At 42.6% G+C, this 22,276-nt stretch overlaps 2 protein-coding genes and 1 long non-coding RNA gene across 6 annotated transcripts in view; 1 reads left to right on the plus strand and 2 right to left on the minus strand.

Moving 5' to 3' along the window:
* The window catches only part of LOC135917022 (fl(2)d-associated complex component-like), an 81,926-nt gene extending 78,314 nt beyond the window's left edge, over positions 1–3,612 (minus strand). For all 4 annotated transcript variants that reach the window (XM_070531999.1, XM_065450512.2, XM_065450511.2 and 1 more), the window contains exons 1-2: positions 3,366–3,612; positions 2,988–3,104 (exon numbers count right to left, since the gene is read on the minus strand). In XM_070531999.1, the coding sequence (XP_070388100.1) occupies positions 2,988–3,104 (117 nt within the window). In that variant the 5' untranslated portion in view covers positions 3,366–3,612. The remainder of the gene's footprint in view (positions 1–2,987; positions 3,105–3,365) is intronic.
* Positions 3,613–4,729: 1,117 nt separating this feature from the next.
* Positions 4,730–17,849, minus strand: LOC135916978 (ras-related protein Rab-18-like). The gene is made up of 7 exons (XM_065450414.2): positions 17,653–17,849; positions 15,483–15,538; positions 10,001–10,062; positions 9,775–9,847; positions 8,714–8,832; positions 5,902–6,030; positions 4,730–5,361 (listed from the first exon to the last, which is right to left on the minus strand). The coding sequence occupies exons 1-7, from the start codon at positions 17,721–17,723 to the stop codon at positions 5,266–5,268; spliced, it is 606 nt and encodes a 201-aa protein (XP_065306486.1). The 5' UTR covers positions 17,724–17,849; the 3' UTR covers positions 4,730–5,265.
* A 374-nt stretch (positions 17,850–18,223) lies between these two features.
* On the plus strand, positions 18,224–21,703 carry LOC139054644 (uncharacterized). Its single transcript, XR_011511388.1, has 3 exons — positions 18,224–18,474; positions 21,494–21,526; positions 21,632–21,703. It is a non-coding gene; the product is annotated as an uncharacterized lncRNA (long non-coding RNA).
* Positions 21,704–22,276: the final 573 nt, after the last annotated feature.

A 22,276-nucleotide genomic window follows, 5' to 3' on the forward strand; every position in this document is an offset into this window, starting at 1 on the left:
GGATGTTGCAGTTCAACAGTCTAGCATGACTGCGAGAGAAAGTACATCAGTCTAACATGACTGCTTGAGAAAGTTCACTGAGCGCACAACAGCAGTTTATAAACACTCGGTCCTCCCTCGATCTCAAGGTGAGGGAAACGGCCAACCAGTCATCGAAACGAGTCGCCTCTCTGCCGGACGGCTTACACACATGCACTCACACACACTTCCTTGCGCGAGGTTCACGGTCCCCAACCGAGGTCAGATGGACTTCGTAGAACTCGGGGCTTGTGTTAGGAAAGGCGCCTTTTATTCCCCGAGCTGACCCCCGTAGCGCAGCTGGGAGCCCATTGTCTTGCGTCTTGGACGGCGCGTGAAAAGGGGTCTCGAACTACGTTCCCTCGGGGACTCTCTCGTTCACAGCAGACCAGGTTGGCGGTGGCGGGTTCAGGCACAAAGCCTGCTTCGTCGCACTTATCTTGGCTCCAGCGACGGAGAGTCGAGGACGTGTGTATTGTTCTTCACACACAGTCGACTTAGTGACGCCGTGACTAGAGGTTTGCAGTGGCGTTCCAGGAAAGTTGACGCCGCTGTCGCAACTGGCAGGCAAAACTTGCACTTCAGCTGGCCGTTCTTAACACTCCGCCGTCGTTGGGTTGACACGCCGGCAGACGTCGACAACGTGCTTTATGACGCCGGTGAACATTTCACCAGTGTGCTGAGCTCAGCTTGTAGGCGTTCAGCGTGAGGCTTGCGCACACCAGGGTGGCTAAAAACTTCAGTGATGCTGGTTTTGAAGCTAGTCCATGTCAGCAGAACAGCTTCGTGATTTTTAAACCACAGCTTGGCGACACCTGTTAAATAAGAGAGTTGTTGAGCTTCAGGGGATCATCCCATTTGTCGGTGGTGCTTGCTCTATCATATGATTCTAGCCAATCTTCAATGTCTTTCTCAACAATTCTGCTGAAGATGTTAGGATCGCACTGATGCTGGACACTGGCACATATGATGGCTGGCGAAACCGGTGAAGATGTCTGATTGGCGTTGCCAGGCATGGCAGACGGCAGAGTCTGGCTGTGTAATTCCAGGGTGGCCGAAAATCGCAGCAACCTCAACCAAAACCTAAAGTGAGCAAAGGACAGGACAAGAGAGCAGCAGGAAGTGTTGGCAGTGTTTTCCCACCACAGAAGTCCAGGCAATCTCGAGCTTACGGCCCCCTGGAGATTGGGAATGTGGCTGCTGCGCCAAGCATTCCTCTTCACTACATAACAAGTTTAAAGAACTTGTGTAAAACAGACAAATTTTTTTTTCTATTGTTTAGTAGGACAATGTCCAAGCACATACCTGCCCGACGTGACTTCGAAATGACCTTGAAATTTGAATGAAGTTGCCTTACATCATTTCTCAAATTTAGTTTTTACATAAATCAATATACAGAATGCAGGTGAGGAAGCAGTCGCAGTGTTAAAGGCTTGTTGCTTTTCAATCTTGATGACACATTTTGAAGGTTCCGACTGGAGATTAATCAACTCTAAGGCCAAAACAACTACAACTGATGTCATGAGCAAAATAACACAATGCCACCTATGAGAATTTAACAACTTAATTTTCCCTGTACATTTGCAGTGCTGCTATATAGGGTGGCTGTGAATTCTGTAAGCTACCGTATAAACTATGTGGTGGCAGCGCTGTTGTCATTGATGTTGTCAATGCTTTAGACATTATTTTCCACCAACCACCTTATTTTCGGCGTGTACTACATTGTGGGCGTGCACCATGCTTAAAAGGCATATTGTCATCATTGTCATGTACGCCTCCTTTGTGCCACTGACGCTGTTATCTCAAGCTTGACAATGAAGAATTGATATGAACAAACAATAATGAATTTAGTGCCAAAAACACAATCACAAAGGGAGGAGGGCATGAAGATAGGATGAGTGCTACGCACCAAACGCACGAGCACTACAAACACGCCACCAAGAACAATTCTATGTGATGTACTTAATGTAATGCTTGCCCAATATAGTATTGCTCATTCCAGCCACCAAAATACATGTGCGGATGCCACTGCTCTCAGAGTCTGTGTAGCCTTGCACTAATTTCTCAGTACTGTTTTTGCACGATAGCTCAGTGGTTACAGAGGTGGCCTAGCGATGACAAAAGTTGTGGTTGCGTGCCGTCGATGACAACAATCGTCGTCAGTGTAATGGCATGGATAGACAGAGGGGACGGACATGAACGGTAAACCCAATTTTGAGTACTTCACTGCTCACATTAAAAGCATGAAAAAATTATGTAATAAACATGGGATTCACTTTGTTAGAAGCAATATTTGCTATGTCAATGTTGCTATGTCAAAGTCCAGCTGTAGTGCAATGCATTTCATTTCTTTACACTTATTACATGTGTTTTGCTGGTTAATAAAACCAGTTGCTGCCGTTGGAACCATACGTTTTCCAATACTGCGTTAAACTTCGAAAAAATGTGGCATTCTGTTGTCTGTCTTTTTCTTTGTGGTGTTTGTTCTGTGCAAAAAAAAGTTTACTACCTTTGGCTGCCTAACGTAACTACATATAGTAATTCTGGGCATATCTGTTGCTGACGTTCCCGGAGCATGTCTTAAATAAAGATGTCCAATTTCAAACAATTGCAGCAATCAGAATTGACATTCCGTTCAAAAATGTGTGCTGCTGCCACTGTGAAAACATTTTTTTGTTGTTTACATTCGATAAATTGGCCTTAAAAGGTGATGCCGAAGTCCTATATATGCTAACGTAATGCATAAAATGCAAAGGTAGTCAGGAGACATGGCTAAGCAACGTCTTGTACCAGAAGCCCAAGTGTCGCCTGCAAGCTCCGATTAGTTGTTTTAATCGTTGTTTCAGTGCAGTGACGCACGCGACATCCACAGTAGTGCCACTGAAAACAATCTCTTTTAGACGAAGTCGACGAGGGCGAGGACTTCTCTCACCCGTTAATCGTGACAGAGCAACCAACCGGCAGCTTACCTCCTGAGCCGTCACAGCACCAGGACCTAGTCGATCAAAAACGCTCGGTCTTCTGGGGCCGTCGCCGCTTTCCTTTACATTCTCCACTGTTACCTTGCGTTGAACTTTACTTGACATCTATAATGCGTGATGACAGATGGAACACCAGCACATTGATTGTAGAACCGCTCGTGAGCACACGCCAAAGCGACTCCGAACGAGTCGCCACCAAGCAAAAGAATTGTGAATACTGAACAGTTGTAATCCAAGAATCAGGGAATAGATACACCCACCTTACATTACCTCTGGACAAAAGCCAATCCTATTATTGCACCAATTTGGGCGCATTACGTTTTGATCTCAGTGTGACGGACGTTTGGGAACTGCGGCGTGCATTACCTTCGATCGTTGCAGCCGCTGAGTTCATCACATGGCGTTGTCCCTTCGAGGCGAAGGAAAATATTATTACACACAAATCTTGAATAATGCAAACAGGTGAAGGTGGTTACGGGTACTGTTTCACGTAAATCATGAAGAAGGCTACAAGTAAACACGGCACACGAAAATACAGATACACGACGCCATGAGATCGCCGCCCATAGAGTAGTAACTCTATGTCGCCGCCAAATGTATCTAGCCTGGCGGTCTCTGGTGGACTAACCGGTTAGTATATATTTATTGACGAATTTGTTAGTATCAACCTCTGTGGTATCAACCATCGGAGCTGTAAGATTTCTGATATAAGCCATACTGAAGGTTGGAATTATTAAAAAGAAAGTATTTCGAAGACTAAGGTAAACACGCTGAATCACGTTACCGCCCGCGAATTTTTGAACTGCATCTACATCCGGCACGGAAACGCCGGCGTAATTACTCATTTTCGGGTGGGGCAAACTTGCAAGAGTTGCGTTGCACGTTGTTTGAAAGTAGCAGTGCGCTGTCTCCACTTGTGAAGCTATGTTTTCTTAACCCATACATATAACCATATATATAACAATAGTTGGTTATATTAACTCAACTAGAACCAGCTAGAAAGATTGCGCAACGCGCTCGCTTCATGTGTTTGTCGTTTTGTGACATGGCCACGCGCCGATTAGCTAGGGCGCGCAGCCAACTCTATAACGCAGCCCAGCTTAACCGCGACTTCCTTGAAACGCAGGCCGACGCTTTGATGGTGTACCTCAAGAGAATGGAAAACCCGCTTAATGTGTCGTACGAGGTGTCCGCTACCGGGAAATTCTGCCGATTGACCGCACGTCCTGGCTCTCACAATCAGGAAACTTCAGCATAAAGGAAAAGCAGAACACATACCATGTACAGTTGAGAGCAGCAAATGTTTGAGGGCCTGAGGTCCAGCTATTTTTTTCTTCGCAGCCTAGGCATAAAGGCTGAAATCAAGCAGTACCACCTACGTGTGCATGTTTGACCAGCGTCATGCATTAAGACAATTGACAATTCACGTTGCACGGCTGTGCTAAAAAAATTACTTTTCTTTTTTTGCCGATGCCGTGGACTCTCGACTTTTGCTATCGACTGTACAGCGGTCCGTTGATGTTGGCAAGGGACGCTTCACTTGCGGTCGATGCTTGCAGAGCTGCTGTTTGTGCTGGTAATGTTACATGTGTGCCACACGGCCACTTCCGATTGCGATAGAGTCTGATCTTCCCAAGCAATCCGGCAGATTCTTTAAACCACAATAAGTAATCACATATATGGATATCCCAGCCAGCTTACTGTCGACAAATTGCACAGCGAGCCAAAAAAAAGTGTAACCAAAGAATACTTTAATTCAACAAAAGCAATTAACATGAAAAGGTTGTCAACTTCACTGCTCAGGAAAATTATGCCAATAGACAACCACATTGAGTACCAGTAAATATTTCAAGTACTCAGTGAGGCATCAATGAAGCATGCTTATTATCATGAAATGAAGCCACAGGTCTGCCCAGCAGCAAGCTGATCATGACCTTAAAAAAAAAGAAACAGGAAATCTGTGTTAACAAACAGATGTCATTCAAAGAGCTTAAATTCTTTGGCGAGTTTTTTTAAACAACATTTTATGCCAGTGCAGTAAACAAGGACTTTGCTAAACAAAGCAGGTAATATACATCAAGCTTTACTTTTCATATATTAAAAATGTGTACATGCCAAAACTTTAGCAGTATGTGGCTGTATGCTTTTGGACCCGCCACAAAATGAATGGCGCACTCCTACATTTTTGACATTTGTTAAATATACATTTGCTCGTGCACAACAGTCACAACAGCTGCAGCATGAAAACACCAACAAACAGCCAGTGTTAGCAGAAGCACCAACTGCCAGCCTTTGACGCCTGTTCACCGAGCCGGATTGCATCGGTGCGGAGGTTCTCCCACAAACCGGGTGTCTGGATGATCTGCAAGATGTTTAAAAAAAAGAAATGCTTTAAGTGGGCATGAATGTAGCATTCAGTCTTTACAGCGAAACAAACGGTATAAATAACGTTAATTGTGTATGAGTACTTTTGCAATACTTTATACACATTTTCTTTTTAAGAAAAGGTTAACATATTTTCTGCAGGGGAAAAAAAATATTTTTTGAAGCTTTATTCAGCCATGCAATGCTAAATGCACCAAATGCTATCGGATTCAGACAAAAAGCTGAATTCTTGGTGGCTATGGAATGTGCTCTTACTCTGCACATATTCATATTTTGTGCAATCTAAATTCTTGCGTCATCACATAAATTAACATTCGGTTTTCTCTTTCGACTGAATTGAGGTTCTCGAGCTTAGGTATTGCTACACTATTACCCAATTAGTGTTCATGAGCTCCTTAACACAGTTTTTTGGTTTTTCCAGGCGAAAATTGGTGTACAGAATAGTCACATATGGCTCTGCAAGTGTACAGAAGGATAAAGTAAAGTCCAAATGCCTAGAGAAAGAATGATAAATCACCTTTTCTACAAGCTCCTCAAAGGCACATTGGACTCCATCTCTCGTCTTGGCACTGGCTTCAATGAAGAGCATGGAATGCTTCCGGGCATAGTTCATGCCCTGCTCCTTAGTTACCACACGATTTTCATGCTGAGCAAAGTGAACAACAGAGAGAAAGCACGTTAGAACAAATATGGCAAGTTCATCACTGGCATATTAATGGGAAACTCAGTTTAGAAATAAGAACAGGAGATAGTGTGACCACTTGTACCATGTGGTAGTATGAAGGCAGAAGTGTTTCAAGTAATAAAATAACAAATGTCAAATTGTCCACGTTTTTTTTTTTTCATCAGTGGCAGGCAAGCAGGGCATACAAAACATTCACACAAGCCAAGATAGATGTGCAAGAAAAATATATCCAAATGACACACAACAGTACCTATTTGCAAGTTGGCTCATCAGCATATCAAATGTTCTCACATTTTCATAATGCAGAGGCCACAGAGGGACAAAATTGCAAGGCTTTCATCTATCACCAACAGACAAGAGTGCACTAGAAAACCCCTAAAAACTTTCAAGAAGCTGCGAAGAGAACAATTTTAGCACTTGACAAATTTTGAACAGTCACGGCCGGCATACATGGTGTCCCAGTGGCTAAGGTGTTGCACTGCTAAGCTTGAGGTCGCAGGTGCAATCTTGGTTGCGGCAGCTGCATTTTGATGGAGGCGAAATGCAAAAACTCGTGTACTTATGTTAAAGAGCCCCAGTGGACATAATGCAGAATCCCTAACTATGGCGTGCCCCATAATCAAATGGGGGTTTTGGCATGTAAAAACTCAAGAATTTAGAATGACAGAAAGCTGAGCTAGTTGGTAAGGATTCATTATGCAAAAAAGAAGTGAGGCGTGCAGACAGGACACAAGAGTAGAGAAGTGGACAACACGAACGCCGACTATCAACTGAAGGGAGCACTGAGGCGAAAAAAGAAAGAAGACACAAAACTCATCTGTGCATGCTCAGGAATGGTAACACCACGTGTCAGTCGGGTGCACGTGCCGGTCTATGCGAGAGATCACTGTTAAGGCAGTGTTAACAGTTATCTCCCACGTAGACCGGCACGTGCACCCGACTGACACGTGGTGTTACCATTCCTGAGCATGCGCAGATGAGTTTTGTGTCTTCTTTCTTTTTTCGCCTCAGTGCTTCCTTCAGTTGATAGTCGGCGTTCGTGTTGTCCACTTCTCTACTCTTGTGTCCTGTCCTGTCCTGTGTCCTGTCTCCTGTCACTTTTTTTTTGCATAATCAAGAATTTACTTTTTTCAAATAGTCATAGTATATAAATGCATGGCAAATGCATACTCCTGCCATCATCCTACACAATCTTACAATATTAACTTTCATAAAACAAAGCAGAAAGGTGCTACATTCCAATCCTTTCTGTCTCGTTTTGAGTGCTTTAGTAGTCCTGTACTCTACATGAACGTCCAATATTTTATGTTCATACTTGTAAGAGGTTACTATGGCTACATAAATTCGAACACCTCCACAATGAACGCCTCTACAATGAAGACCACTAGAATGAATTTGCCTGTACAACGAAAGAATTTAGGTGTCCCCGATGGCTGATGTGTTGCTTTACAACGTCCGCCGCGTACCAGTGCTTTCAGTGCCCTCCGCATGGACATCACCGAGGTGCACTAAGAACTAGCACTAACGGCAGTGCCATCTAAGCAATTGATGAGCATGCCAATGTCAGAAGTCGTCCTGCTACAATGATCCAGATATCAGTCAACTCATACAGTTCTTGTTATGATGCATCAGTTGATGAGACGGCTTATGAATATGCACATAGTAGCTGACGACGATGTGAAGATGTGATCATAACTGACAAGTGACAAGGTCTTCAAAGCCATCAAGCCATCAATATCAACAAAGTCAACAGCAAGAATTCGGCATTGGGTGATCTCAGCTTTACTTTGTGTAGCTCCTGCATTTCTCAACGAAGCATGCCATGAACCTTGGTGCAATGAAGTTGGCTGCACTCACACATTATGTCAGACAAAGTGTGCACAAATAATTACAAACTCATTTCATTAAGTCTCCCTTGAATTCATGGTAAATAACGGTTTTCTTTTGTCAAATGTGCTTAGCCTGCTATATTGTGAATGGTATGGTGCGTGATCATTACAACGAAGTGACCTGCATAACGGAGGATCTTGGAAGTCCCAAGCACTTCGTTATGAAGGAGTTTCATTGTGCGCAGCTATGACATAGTGCTGCTGAGCACAAGGTCATTGGTTCAGTGCCTAGCCATGGTAATCCCATTGTGACGGGGATGGAATGCTGAAGTGCTTGTGTAGTTAAATTTAGGAGCATTTCAAAGAACCAAGTGGCTACGACACTGTGCTGCAAAGTACAAGGTGGTGGGTTCAATTGGCAACTACGTTCTGACAAGCATGGAATGCTAAAGTGCTTGTGTAGTCATACTCGGCAAATAATACCAGAAATAAGGACAAATACAATAGATTATTGCAAACATGAAGGGATCTTGTAAATCTGTTCGCCTCAATGAAAGTTTGCTTCAGTAAAAGTTAAGTCTTGGAAAAGGTACCCTATATGTATGGGAAACTGAACAATGGTATTCAGCTTACCAGAGAATTCAGCTTAGCATTGTTCATCTTAAAAGAAAGCCTGTCATAAACAGCAATGCAAGTTCGGTAGATCACAGATACCTCTCACTTGCACGGGCAAGTGAAGATCTATATGATGCAAGAACAGTGTAATGAGCACTTTGCCGCCCCACTGGCTTTCATTCATCCATCATTTGACCCACCTTGTCAATTTTGTTGCCCACGAGCATTTTGACGACATTGTTCCGTGTGCAGTACGTCTCCAGCTCGGCCAGCCAGTGGTCTAGCTTCTGAAACGTGCTGTAGTTGCAGACGTCGTATACTGCACTTGTGTGCACATGGAGGCAAGAGACAGAGAGCACACACCTTAGAGATACTTTACTTCCATGTACAGTTCTTGGCACTATAAGCTGGCAGGCAAGAGGATTGCCCAGAGATTATTAAGTTCAGTGACATTTTTGCTACCATTTCTTGAACCTGCACAAAGTGAGAACATAATGCAATATACTTCAGCAGGAAATAAGCTGTCTTGGAGAACCTACACATTGCCCCTGCTTGGAAGTTATACGAATTTTTATGAACTCTGGTACATGCTTGATAACTTTGAGGCAAATACAGCAGTAGCCATTTGAACTACAATTCCAGTCACAGAGAAATACACAAAATATGAGTCTGACCACTACATTCTCCAATACATGGAAGCCTATGAGAACTCACTACTACAAAAACAAACATCCATCTGCATGATACTATAGCTTTGCTTGCAGAGAAAGTTGCAAATAAAAACAGACAAACAAGTAACTTCGTAAAGTAATACTGATTAAAAGAATGACTTAGTAGCAGTTTATACTGAAGTACAAGTCCTTCAATATTGTGGAATGTTGTGGCATTGAAGGACTTATCAACAAGCAACTTTCCTGCGTGAAACACAGCCTCTGCTCTATTTTACCGCAGCATGATCTCACAATCAGGACCATTTGCTGCAGTACTGTTATTGTCAGCTGATAGCTTCCCCAGTGCGACAGCTTACTGTATTGCAAACTACAGACATGTTCAAGTTCTGACATGAAATGCAGTGCAAAAAGACAAAACTAAGTTTTTGCAATCGACAGATGCTATAACAACACTTGTGGACAATCAAGTAGCACCCATTCTTTCTGTTCTTGCTCTGTTGTGCCATTTTTGGGTCACTATAGAGATCCCCATTAACAGGAATGGAACATTTTGTAAAACAGAAATAAAAACTGCTTCATCAGCAACACACCAAGGATTGCACCTTGAGCTCCTCTGTAATAACTTGGCGTGAGAGTGCGAAACCTTTCTGAACCTGCTGTGTCCTGCAATTGAAATCAAATATACAATCTGAGATTTCACTGAGACCACACAGTCAAAGGACACGTTCACATGATCAATGTGCCAAGATATACCAAACATCACTTCTAAAGAGAAAAGTGCAAAAAAGTAGGAGTACTCTTATAATGCAATCATACCCAAATGGCTAACTTTGCTTTGTTTCCATCTACAGTGAGAGTTTTAACTTTGAAGTCGACACCTGCAGAAAGAGAGAAAGGAAACAACAATCAGTTGTAAGCAAAGGCAACAGGTCAGCTCCTAATAAACAATCACTAGATAATCATTTAAAGTAGTCAACTAGTTGCAGGCTACAACTAGACAAGTAAGTTGACAAGCTATTTTTAGGATTTTTTTCCCCAATATTTTCTTACCATATATGACCACTGTTACAGAAATTTTGCCTAACACACCAATCGCCAATGCACAGATACACTTTGTAAATTGTTTGGCTCAAGTCATGCTATTCGTTGAGATAGAAAAAATAAAGGTGGTATTATCAATATAACTTATGGAAATACTTTTACTGCAAGTCACCACAACACTATACGTGCAAATTTAAAGACATAGTCTAACCTCCCTGTCTTTCCATCTATACCCTGCTTCCTTCTTAAAGCCCTTTACAAGTTCCAATTGTCGTGAGATGAGCAAACTCTGCCAAAGCGTTGTGCGGTAGAGACGAAAGCAGGGCGTTTGGGTAAGACATACTGGTCTAATTCCAAGGCAAATGAAGGTGAACACATACAACCAGCAGTACAACAACGTACTGACTACAGCTTAATTGCAATAAAGTACACCAGGCCGCTACTTTTAACCCTCTGCAGTGCCATGTTGCCATTTGGTAATATACATTTCTTGAACTCATAAGAGATGTCCACTGTAGCTGCAATGCACCTCCAATGTACCGTCATACTACGCTCTGGTAATGCCAGTCTTAATGTTTGTTTCTTAATTAGGGGGGGGGCAATTAATGAATGACTCATCATCATCATAATCGGCCCATTTTATGTCCACTACAGGAAGAAGGCCTCTTCCTGCGATCTCCAATTACCCCTATCCTGTTCTAACCGATTTCAAACAGCGCCCGCGAATTTCCTAATTTCATCGCCTCATCTAGTCTTTTGCCGTCCTCAACTGCCCTTTCCTTCTCTTGGTACTTATTCTGTAACCCTAATGGTCCAACGGTTATCTAACCTGTGTATTACATGACCTGCCCAGCTCCATTTTTTTCTCTTCATGTGAATCAAAATATCGTCTAAACCTGTTCCCTCTCTAATCCAAACCGCTCTCTTTCTGTCTCTTAACGTTATGCCTAGCATTCTTCATGCCATTGCCCTTTGCACGGTCCTTAACTTGTCCTCAAGCTTCTTTGTCAGTCTCCAAGTTTCTGCCCCATATTTCAGCACCGGTAAAATGCACTGATTGTACACCTTCCTTTTCAATGATAATGGTAAGCTTCCAGTCAGGAGATGGCAATGTCTGCCGCATGCAATCGAACCCATTTTTATTGTTCTGTGAATTTCCTTCTAATGATCAGGGTTCCCTGCGATTATTTGACCTAGGTAAAACGTATTCCTTCACAAACTCTAGAGGCTGATTGGTGATCCTGAACTCTTGTTCCTTTGCCCAGCTATTCATCATTATGTTTGTCCTCTGCATATTAATCTTCAATCCCACTCTTACACTCTCTCTGTTAAGGTCCTTGATCATTTGCTGTAACTCGTCTGCATTGTTGCTGAATAGAACAATGTCATCAGCAAACCGAAGGCTGCTGAGATATTCGCCATTGATCCTTACTCCCAAGTCTTCCCAGTTTAATAGCTTGAATACGTCTTCCAAGCACGCAGTGAATAGCATTGAAGAGAGTGTGTTTCCTTGTCTGACCCCTTTCTTTGTAGGTATCTTCCTAATATTCTTGTGGAGAATTAAGGCGGCTGTGGAAGCTCTATAGATATTTTTGAAGATATTTATGTAAGCAGCCTGTACTCCTTGATTACGTAATGCCTCTATGACTGCTGGTATCTCTACTGAATCAAATTCCTTTTCGTAATCTATGAAAGTCATATAGGAAGGCTGATTGTACTCGGCGGATTTCTCCATCACCTGGTTAATGACAGGGATGTGATCCATTGTAGAGCATTCCTTTCTGAAGCAAGCCTGTTCCCTTGGTTGACTCAGGGTTGCCCTTATTCAATTGGAGATTATTCTGGTAAATATTTTATATAATACTGTGAGTAAGCTAATAGGCCTATATATTTTCAATTCTTTACGGTCTCCCTTTTTGTGAATTAGTATAATGTTTGCATTCTTCCAGTTTTCCAAGACCCTTGAGGTCAATAGACACTTCGTATAGAGAGCCACCAGTTTTACAAGTATTATGTCACCTCCATCTTTGATTAAATTGACTGTTATTCCATCTTTTCCTGCTGCTTTTCTCCATTTCGTGTCTTGCAAGGCCCTTCTAACTTCCTCGCAAGTTGTAGAAGGAGCCATTTGTAACCTGTTCATTACTGCTTCGAATGGAGGCATTCTGACTCCTCTGGGTACTGTACAGGTCAGAATAGAATTCTTCCACTGCTGTTACTACAGTATACCTTCGACATTGCTGATGATATTGCCCTGCTTATCTTTCAGTGCAAACATCTTGGTTTGTCCTATGCCAAGTTTCCTTCTCACTGATTTCAATGAGACGTTCATATAAGGGATTGCCAGCCGTTTGTGTGCAGGCATGAGTAAGAGCAGGCGCAAGAGAGAAAATCTGGGGGCTTTTGCTCCTTGAATATATGACTCTGCCTAGACACCACGGAGGAGGCTTCTTAGCACGTGTTGTAGGTGTTTGTCCCTAAGTATGCCGGCATTGCGGAGTGGGGTCGAGTTTGTTTGGGCTCGCCGAGGCCTGCACGTGCCAGGGGTGTACAAGATCGACGGTCCGCTATTGCGAGCAGCCAATTGTTTATGCGAACACCCTCTGGCATGCTTCAGCCTCCGCGGCCCCAACCCATGGGTGTGCCCTGCTTCTAGCTTTGATCCTTCCACTACCCCTTGGGTGCCCTAGAGATCTGGCACCGCCTGCTTTATTATAACCTCAGGTGCTCTCCTGAGGCCTTGGTTTGCCAGTTGCATGTGCCCTCCTGGAGCAGTGCGTGTAAAAAATCCAATCTATTGCGACGAAAAAAGTGGCCTGCAAGTTATACAACACCAGTCAGAACCTTGCCCCTTCAGACATAGCGATCACCAAATGGGGAGTCCGTGCCCACTGCCTCACCACGCGGGCAACCAGCGGCGGATTGTAAACTCGACAGCACTCCGCAATGCCGGCATGTCTAGGGGACAAACGCATAAAACACACGCTAAGAAACCTCTTCCGTAGTGCCTAGGCAGAGTCATATATTCAAGGAGCAAAAGCCCCGAAATTTTCTCTCTCACGCCCACTCTTACTCGCACCTACGCACAAACAGCTGGCGATCCCTCAAATGAATGTCTCGTACTGATTTCGGGCTGTGTCCATTTTTTACGACTTCTTCAGCCTTTTTCACATTATTATTTCAAATATCCCTTGTTTCCACCGTGTTGATCACTTTTGACAGTTCTGCGAATTCTATCTTATCTCTTGAATTGGACACTTTCATTCTTTGTTGTTTCATTATTAGGTCCCTTGTTACTTGAGAGAGATTGCCTACTGGGTGCCTTGGTGCCTTGCCTCCCACTTCAATTGCTGCCTATGAAGCCAGCCTAGCTACAGTTTCATTGATTACGTCTGTGTCATCTTCATCTCTCTGTTCTAAGGCTGCATATTTGTTTGCAAGTACCAGCCTGAATTTGTTTGCTTTTACCCTTACTGCCTCTAGATTGAACTGTTTCTTCTTGACCAATTTTACTCTTTCTCTCTTCAAATTGAGGCGAATCCTAGCCCTCACTAACCTATGATCACTGCACTTTACCCTACCTATCACTACTACATCCTGCACTATGCTGGGATCGGCAGAAAGTATGAAATCAATTTCATTTCTTGTTTCACCATTAGGGCTCTTAAAGGTCCACTTTCTGTTGATATGCTTCCTGAAAAAGGTGTTCATTATTTGCAGCTTATTCCCTTCTGTGAATTACACCAGCATCTGTCCTCTAGTATTCCTAGAATCGATGCCGTAGTTGCCAAGTGCTTGTTCACCAGCTTGCTTTTTCCCTACTTTTGCATTGAAGTCGCCCGTTACTACAGTATACCGAGCTGGCACTTTTCTCATCACTAATTCAACATCTTCATAAAACTGATGTACTTCATCACCGTCGTGGCTGGATGTTGGAGCGTAGATTTGTACTACCTTTAATCTATATATCTTATTAAGTTTGATTACAACTACTGCTACCCTCTCATTAATGCTGTAGAATTTGTCAATGCTGCCCGCTATGTCCTCATGGATTAGGAATCCTACCTCGTATTGCTTCTTATCTGGGAGATCTCTATAGCAGAGGACATGGCCGTTAATCACCACTGTATAAGCTTCACCAGTTCTTCTAATTTCACTCAGGCCAATGATATCCCAAACAATGTCTGATAGTTCCTCAAAGAGCCCAGCTTAGCTAGCCTCACTTGACAGTGTTTTGGTGTTAAAGGTTGCCAGGGTCAGTTTGCTTTGGCGGCCTGTCCAGGTCCAGAGATTCTTAGCACCCTCTGCTGCGTTACAGGTCTGACTACCGCCTTGGCCAGGTGCTCTGCAGCTGCTGGAGACTGAGGGCCATGGGTTAATTGTAGGAATCGTGAGGGACGGAGTGGTCGAATACCACACCAGGGAGGCCAATTCCTGTTCTGGTGAGGGAGTGCCCTTGTGGAAGCTTAGTGGTCCTTTCTAATTTGGTTGTACCTGGATTAGTACAGCCCCACTCACTCTCGGCATCTTTTGCCGGCGTCAGGCGTCTCTCCAAGCCTGCAGATGTAGTGCACTGGAGGAGGTGAAATTCAAGCCCACCATCGTCAGATTAAAAAAAAAAAAAAAGAAGAATGGTTGCTTCTTATGAAAACAATGTATGAACTCCCATGACCTCTATCATGATTATAACTTTCTTTTTCTCTTTCTCACTTTTTGTGCTGTATGCTTCATAAAAATGTAAGTGAGCACATTTAGAAGCATTCAGGATAATTGGTTCCTGGGTACATTGTATGACATGCATATGCAGCATAACAGTGCCACGTTACCAAGTGGTAAAACAACTACACCTTGTTTCCTCATTCAGTTAGGTGCTTAAAATTAAAATGCACATCTACTGCATGTAAAAAAAGGGTATGGGGACCATTAGTCAGTCTAAATTGGCTTTAAAATAAATCAGGCCATAAAGGGTTTCAGACAAACAAAATAATTATGAAGATGTGTTGATCTTATCATAAGCTAAGCTTAACAGATGTGCCCTAGGTCTCCCAAAGTAAACAAAGAGCCCCAAACTGTTCAGCTCGACATTTGTCCAAAAGGGTGCCTGCCTGCTATAGCTTGAAGTCCTGAACAGATGGCCGATTAGCGTTGCACTATCATTGTTCACATTAAGAAAGCAGCTTGAGCCAACAGCAATGCCTGAGCAAGAAATTAGCAGATACCAGCAATCAAAACAAACTTATTTAATAAAAATGCTCACCTATTGTAGCTGCCAAGTTTGGGTCGAACACATCATCTGTAAATCGGAGCAGTAAACTGTGGGGAAAAGACGAGTTGCATTAGTGCATACTAATGTCAATGGTGCTATGGCAACAGCACATCATGTAAACGTACAAGAGGCCACTCAACCGACAACTACTTACCTACTGGCCGATTAGCCCAATTGTAATGTTTTATTAGAAAGCAGGCAGTGAAAAAAATGACGCTACATTATAGCTGATTACAGCTTTAATCCTGGTGGTTCTGTGTTGGCCTGGCATTTTTCATTAACGAGGAATAGTATTGTCCTTTTTTCTAAAATTCTGTTAATTAAACCTGCTGGAGTGGCCAGCGGCTATGGCTTTGCGCTGCTGAGCTCGAGGTTGCGAGTTCAATTTTGGCCGTGGCGGCTGCATTTGGATGGGAGTGAAATGCAAAAATTCTCATGTACTTGAGATTTAGGTGCAATTTACAGAACTCCATGCAATAAAATTTAATCCGGACTTTCCCATTAGAGTGTGCCTCATGATAAGATCATAGTTGTGGCACGTAAAATACCAGAAATGAATTAATTAAGCTTATGGGTATAGCATAACACAGGCACTTGGTTTTCTTTAAACAGAATTGCAGTCCTGTTTGTAAGCAGCATTTACATAAAAGCAAAGGAGCCATAAAACAGACTTAACAACAGAGAAAGTTCCACTCCTACAAGACAACAGTTCTTGAAACGTACAAAGTCAACAGAAGCTCTTTACTAGTAACATAACATTTCCAATGCACAAAGGTGCATAGCAATAATAATAATAATAATAATAATAATAATAATAATAATAATAAAGGGATCAAATTAGTGTTTTGTAAGCACTTCTTCCAGGTGCAAGTAGCACCTCTTTTTAGACTTTCAGCATATTTGCACCACACCTCAAACTCTTTTCATTGTAAGTTATACCTTTCTGTGATGCTACAAAGAATGTTTTATGCCTACAATGCCAGCTCAGCTTGGTAGAACACGTGCAAAGGCAGGCACATACAAGAGGCAGAATTCATGAGTAGGCTTTTTTTATAGCTTGATGCAACCCTCAAGTATACAATGATATTCTCTACCATGAATATATCTCTACATTGCAGACTTTTGCAATGCTCATTTAGTTACGAGGACAGTTGTTGCCTACTTCCACCTCAACTCTTCGCTGTAGACTGCCTTGCCAATTTTCCTGTTTTGTCTTTCGTTCCTTTGTTCACACCATTCCTGGGTATGGAAGTTCAATAAGGCTTACCAATTTGCCTAGCATTCCATTATTTTAAATGTCTGTGTACCATTACATAGCGTTCTTTAATGGGCCACTTCTGCAGGCACTGCTGTTGGCACATCCTCAAGCCTGTGAAGGTTTTTTCGTTACGCATACACCCACCACAGTTGTGTTGAACAGAGCCCCTAAAATTAACAGATCTATTGCTCTGCATAGATTAGTAGTTCACATTTTTTTGGCGGTAGTGGTATGTTTATGCTGCGCTTCAATTATTTCAGTGCGAAATGCTTGGGTTCAAAATGATTGGAAAATTTGAATTTGAAAGTGCATTCGTTATATCGAGAATTTCCGTTGCGTGCATCGCTATATTTAACTCACAATGAGCCGCTATAATACGCTCTTTTCAGAAAATTATGTCCTACTTTTAAGCACTCTGGTTTTCAGTTAAGCGATTTTGCCTACGCTAAACTTGCCGACACGCTATCTGTTTCCAATAGGAATCTGTTCGCGACACGCTCAACAGAAAACTGACAGCAAGCCACGGCGCGCAGTATCACCTGCTGCTCCTATGAGTCATGGCTAGAATGACCGACAGGCCATAGGAGGCTATGGACAGGCTAATGTTTGACGAGGAGAGTGGGATGAACGGATTACATGCTAATTCGATCTCTAATCAAAAGACCATGTCAAGCAGTGGCCCACACAGACATAACCGGAACACAGACAGCGGAGTTTGGCTATTGGGAAACTCTCGTTTTTTTTTTTTCTGTCTTTAATCCGATCCATGCACGTCACGTTCTTCCGACGCACTCGGCAACAGCAATGAATCAAGCGTTATGGTGCAGCTATCACAAAATCCTTAGGCTTACCCGGAAGAAATAACCGATAAGGCAACATCGCGATGACTTGCCATTCTCTCACCTTGATTTCCCGACGTTGCTCTCTCCTATGATGAGGATTTTAAGCGTCGTGAGCACTCCGTCTTCGTCCATGGCCTCTGGTCACTGCGCGAATTTTTCGGGAGGCGCCGATGTAAACATGCGTGCGTCCAGTGGGAAGGGCGAGCAGCTGATACAAGCGAACGCGAGTGGTCGCTGAAGTCGCCACAATAAACATAGTTTATAGGAAGAGTATGGTTACACAGCACTCAATCAAACATAAACATCAAACCCACGTGGTTAGCATATTTGCAGAAAAAAGAACCTACAAAGCCGTTAAAAATAGTACCTGATGGTTATGTAGTGAACATGTAATCAAGTTAGCAAAAGTTACCTATTGTTGATATTTTTGTTATTTTTGCATGACTGATAACTACAAATTAATCTTAATTTGAGCTTAATACGCAACCTTTTTGCTATTCCGTGCTTACCGTTTGTAGCATACAGTTTCCTACAAAAATTTCTGTAGCTCCGTGCAATGCTCCGTGGCTCCGTCTATGGCTCCGTGGCTCCGTCTATGGCTCCGTGCTCTACACCTATCAGCATGGGCCGGCGTTGGGCGTACCCGGTGAACGCAACGGGTACGTTGCGTTCACCCAAATAGCCAACTTATTACTGATTTGGCTTGGCTCCCGTTGGATTTTTAAAAGGCGGCGGTAGTGCGCTTTGGACATTTCTTGAATTTCTTGTGAGCGTCTGTGCAACAAGGTGTAACCTTTCTCTATGGTGAAACCTTTACGAGGTGTTTCTGCGTTGTATGTTCGATTTAAGTGGTCTTCGCTGCCGTGGTTAGTTTGTTTGGCTGGTTAGTACATGTGCAAACGGTCTTTTGTGATGTTCTGGTATGGTGTCTAGACACCCTAGTTCTGGAGTTATGGAAGGTCGTCGCCCCTATTGCAAGCACTTGCGTTGTCGCGACATCATTCGAACACTATACGATCAGAGCAGAAACAAGTGCTGTAACCTACCCCGGTTATTGTGTAGGCGTCAGCTCTCAAAGTATTGGTCAATGCACGGTGGGAGCCCGTTTTATCTGCGGATGCGTGCTTGCACCAACTCTGACGAAACTCTGATCTTTCGGGACCTATGAAAGCAGTGCTGTGTTGTTTTTGTTCCCTGCTTAGTTCGCCTGTTTACATACTCGCCTGAATGTGTGCTATTGTGGTTTTTAAGTTTTCCCCCGTGGGTCTGTACCAGATACCTCGCATTCAGCTGCTTGTCACCTGTGGTCGTTTATAACTTTGCTGCAGAATTTTGACCTTAAGTCGAATAAACTTTGGAAGGAAATCGTGAAGCTTTACTCCCGGAAAGCGCTTGTACGTCCATAGAATTTACACTTCAAATGCAACACATATCCTCATTTAAATTTTAGAAGAATTTATAGTTTCCGTAAATTGAAATTGCAGATAAACAGAATTCAATAAATTGAAGATTTCTATATGCACACCAAATAAGTTCTGCAAAGTAAAACGGTTTGTTACATTAAAGTTCAATATATGGAGGTCTAATTGTACAAAATTGATTGATATAGGGGTTGATTGGATACAGGGTGTGCATATTCACACGCCTGGTTCCGTAGTCAGTCGTTACGTGCCGCTCTACTTGAGCAATAAACCAAGCAACAATGTTAATGTTTTCGAACTGTTCATATATCGGGAGCACACCAAGAAGGTGATCTAAAACCTCCAGGCATATGGTGACTTTCTGTTCCAAAAGAAAAAAAAGTAATAGTAATAATGTGTACAGTGGCATAGCAGACTAAACAAACAAAAAAGCTGTCTTTTTAAGACAATGCTACATTTTTTTTTTCCTAATTACAGCAGCTGTGCAAGGTGTTCTAGACCAGTTACGATATTTGAAAATTCAGTGTGATGGGCCAGTCTGTTTCCCTTAGTGTTATAATGGCCTCATATTCTTGCGAAGTTAATCATATGACTCCTGTATCCTTACTACATTGAACTCCTGAAATGTTTTATCCCGGCCACTGCTCCTCATCCACCATGCTGCTTCTGCTTAATAGTTCTCAAGGCAATTATATTGCCCTCCTCTCCCTATTATTCAGGCAGAGAAACAGATCCACATGGCCATCACAAACTAATTTTCACTTGCACATGCCCTGACGTTCAAAACATTGCAGTTGAGCTGGAAGCTAGAATCAAGCTAGAAGCTAAAGGGAAGCTAGAATTAGCACTAGTGAAATGTGAAGGTTGTTAGCAAAAGTGCCCACAGTGTGTGAAGCCACAGTTCATGCGAAGATAAAAGTTTTGAGAAAAATTGTATAAATTTTGCAGTTGATATTGTTGTTTTATTAATGCTGCTCTTGCTTTAGTTATCCTTTTTTTTTAGTCACCATATGTGTTAAATGTCACAGCATTTGATATTATAGCATTGACATATATCAGTGGGGTGGGGGGTCCTTATCTGGATAGTTCATTTCTAATGCATACACTTTGCATGGCTTGTTCGCGTTGCCAACACCTACTGTATTACTTTCCTATTAAAACCTTCACAATTGTTTTTCACACATAAATAAAACAAGCAGTCTAAAAATGCTCCTTTGTCTCATGCAATATAGCGCTCCTCTCAACTAAAGCTGTATGTTCTCGAGACACAAGTTGACAGCTACATGTTAGCTGCAAAACCTCTTAAATTTGCAACAATATTGAATATATTGAGACAAAAGAGCTATCTTGGTGAACATAATGCTGCTGATGCTGACCAGCACATGAGTAGTGCTTCTTTTATTACAAACATTTAATCACATTGCAGAGAGTGTGTACCACTTAAATCACAATCATTTTATTGAGATATTTTTGTGTCATTTGCATGTGGCAGAAGCAGGAAATAGTAAGCTGACTCTGCCTTAAAGCAAACATATGCATGAGAGAGCGCTTAAAGCATTACTTGTTCAAACCGAGGCTTTGGTGTCTAGATTTCACGACGAAGAGAGTAAAATGTGAGGTCACTTGCCCTGTATTCTGAAACCATCTATGACTGGAAGCTTCATTCTACTGAGATGAGCGCAGTGCCACCCCTTGACTGAAGACGATGCTGTGTTTCACAGTAATTGACATGAAGTTTAATTAAAGCTAAGCAACCGCCTGTGTCAAGGAGTGGGGCTGCTGTGCATTTGAATCCAGGTGGAGGGTTGAGTGGAGAATACAGAAGTTAGTCATCTTTACCGATCCTTGAGCCTCTTAAGAGATTTCCTACAACATTTAAGCTCAGCCTTTCTGTTTTCTTACAGCATGGTTATTACAGGTGGTACAAAACATTCCATTGTACAGTTTCTATAATTCTTTGGGAAAACATACATCACCTCACTAAACAGGAATAGGCTCAATAGGTTCACTGGTATCATCTATAGTGTTTCCATCCAAAACCTATTGCTATTACAAGGCATTGCAGACATTCAGTGATGTAGCCAGAAATTCATTTCAGGGAAGGATTCTCCACTGGCCACTACCACTCCCCCATCACCTCTCTCTCTAGCACTATATAAATGTGTGGAGGGTTTTACATCACACCAAGGCAAACTCCTAGCACTCCCCGGACAGGAATGCTTTAGCAATGAGGATGCACATTTTTACGTTGCCAAAACTTTGCTTAACTTCTGACAAAAGTTTTTCATTGCTAAGACTACGCCTAAAATTATGCTATCATCCTTGTGCTGTTTTTAAAAATGACTATATTAAAAATAACATTTTGTTTACAAATTGATGTATTTATATAATGTATATTATGACCTTGTTGGTACATTACTTAGGAAAGTGAACTGTGCTAAAAACATGACAGCGCTCTGTCTTGTGTCTTCTTGTTTGCAGCCCAGACTTGTTGCAGCCCAAGTAACAGTGAAGGTCAGCGTTATTTTCTTACCAGATTTGCTAGTGAGTGGTTCAGCCATGGCTGTGTATGGAAGAGAGCGGGCACTATTTTGCAAGTCGCCTATTACTTAATTGCAGGCATTATGGGCATGCTTCCCTGACACCTGCCTATTCTAAAGACTGCAAAGCAGCAAGCACAGCACATGCTATGACAGGGTAGGTGAATCTCAGCTAAGGCAACTGGCCACAGCTAGCTGGTGTTGAGCGATCGAGCAGTGATGAGACAATCCCCCTATGTCCCATAATTTTTCACTTCATTCTTGATGCCCTTAATGCGTGTCACCACCCTAGCCCCCTTACTGTATCATCCTCCCCACTCCCTGGAGCTCTCTGAAACTCTTTTCAGCTAATCACTGTCCCGCTTTTCAACATTCACGGGGTTGTTGAATGACACAGCATTCTATAACATTCCTATATTTATGTTTCTGTGTGGACATCGAGGCCATTCACCTAGCTCCCATAGTTTGTTGTGGCGGCTTCTTAGCTTCCCTGGTCCAGCACCCCGTCCTTGATATAGATTGCCGCGCGCAAATCAGCATTCTGTAGGCCTTTCTTTCTTGTCCCGTTTTCTCTCCATTTTTTCATTCTTAGCAGTGTGTACAAACTAGCCTGAGAGCAAGCTCTTCTGAAGTTTATTAGCATAATGAAAGTCAGAGTCAATGGAAAGTAAAAGAAGAAAGAAGAAGGTGGGGGGAGTGTTCTTTATGAGTTTTCTAAACAAGC

Source organism: Dermacentor albipictus, chromosome 1 (genome assembly GCF_038994185.2).
Source record: "Dermacentor albipictus isolate Rhodes 1998 colony chromosome 1, USDA_Dalb.pri_finalv2, whole genome shotgun sequence".
NCBI classification, from domain to species: Eukaryota; Metazoa; Arthropoda; class Arachnida; order Ixodida; family Ixodidae; genus Dermacentor; species Dermacentor albipictus.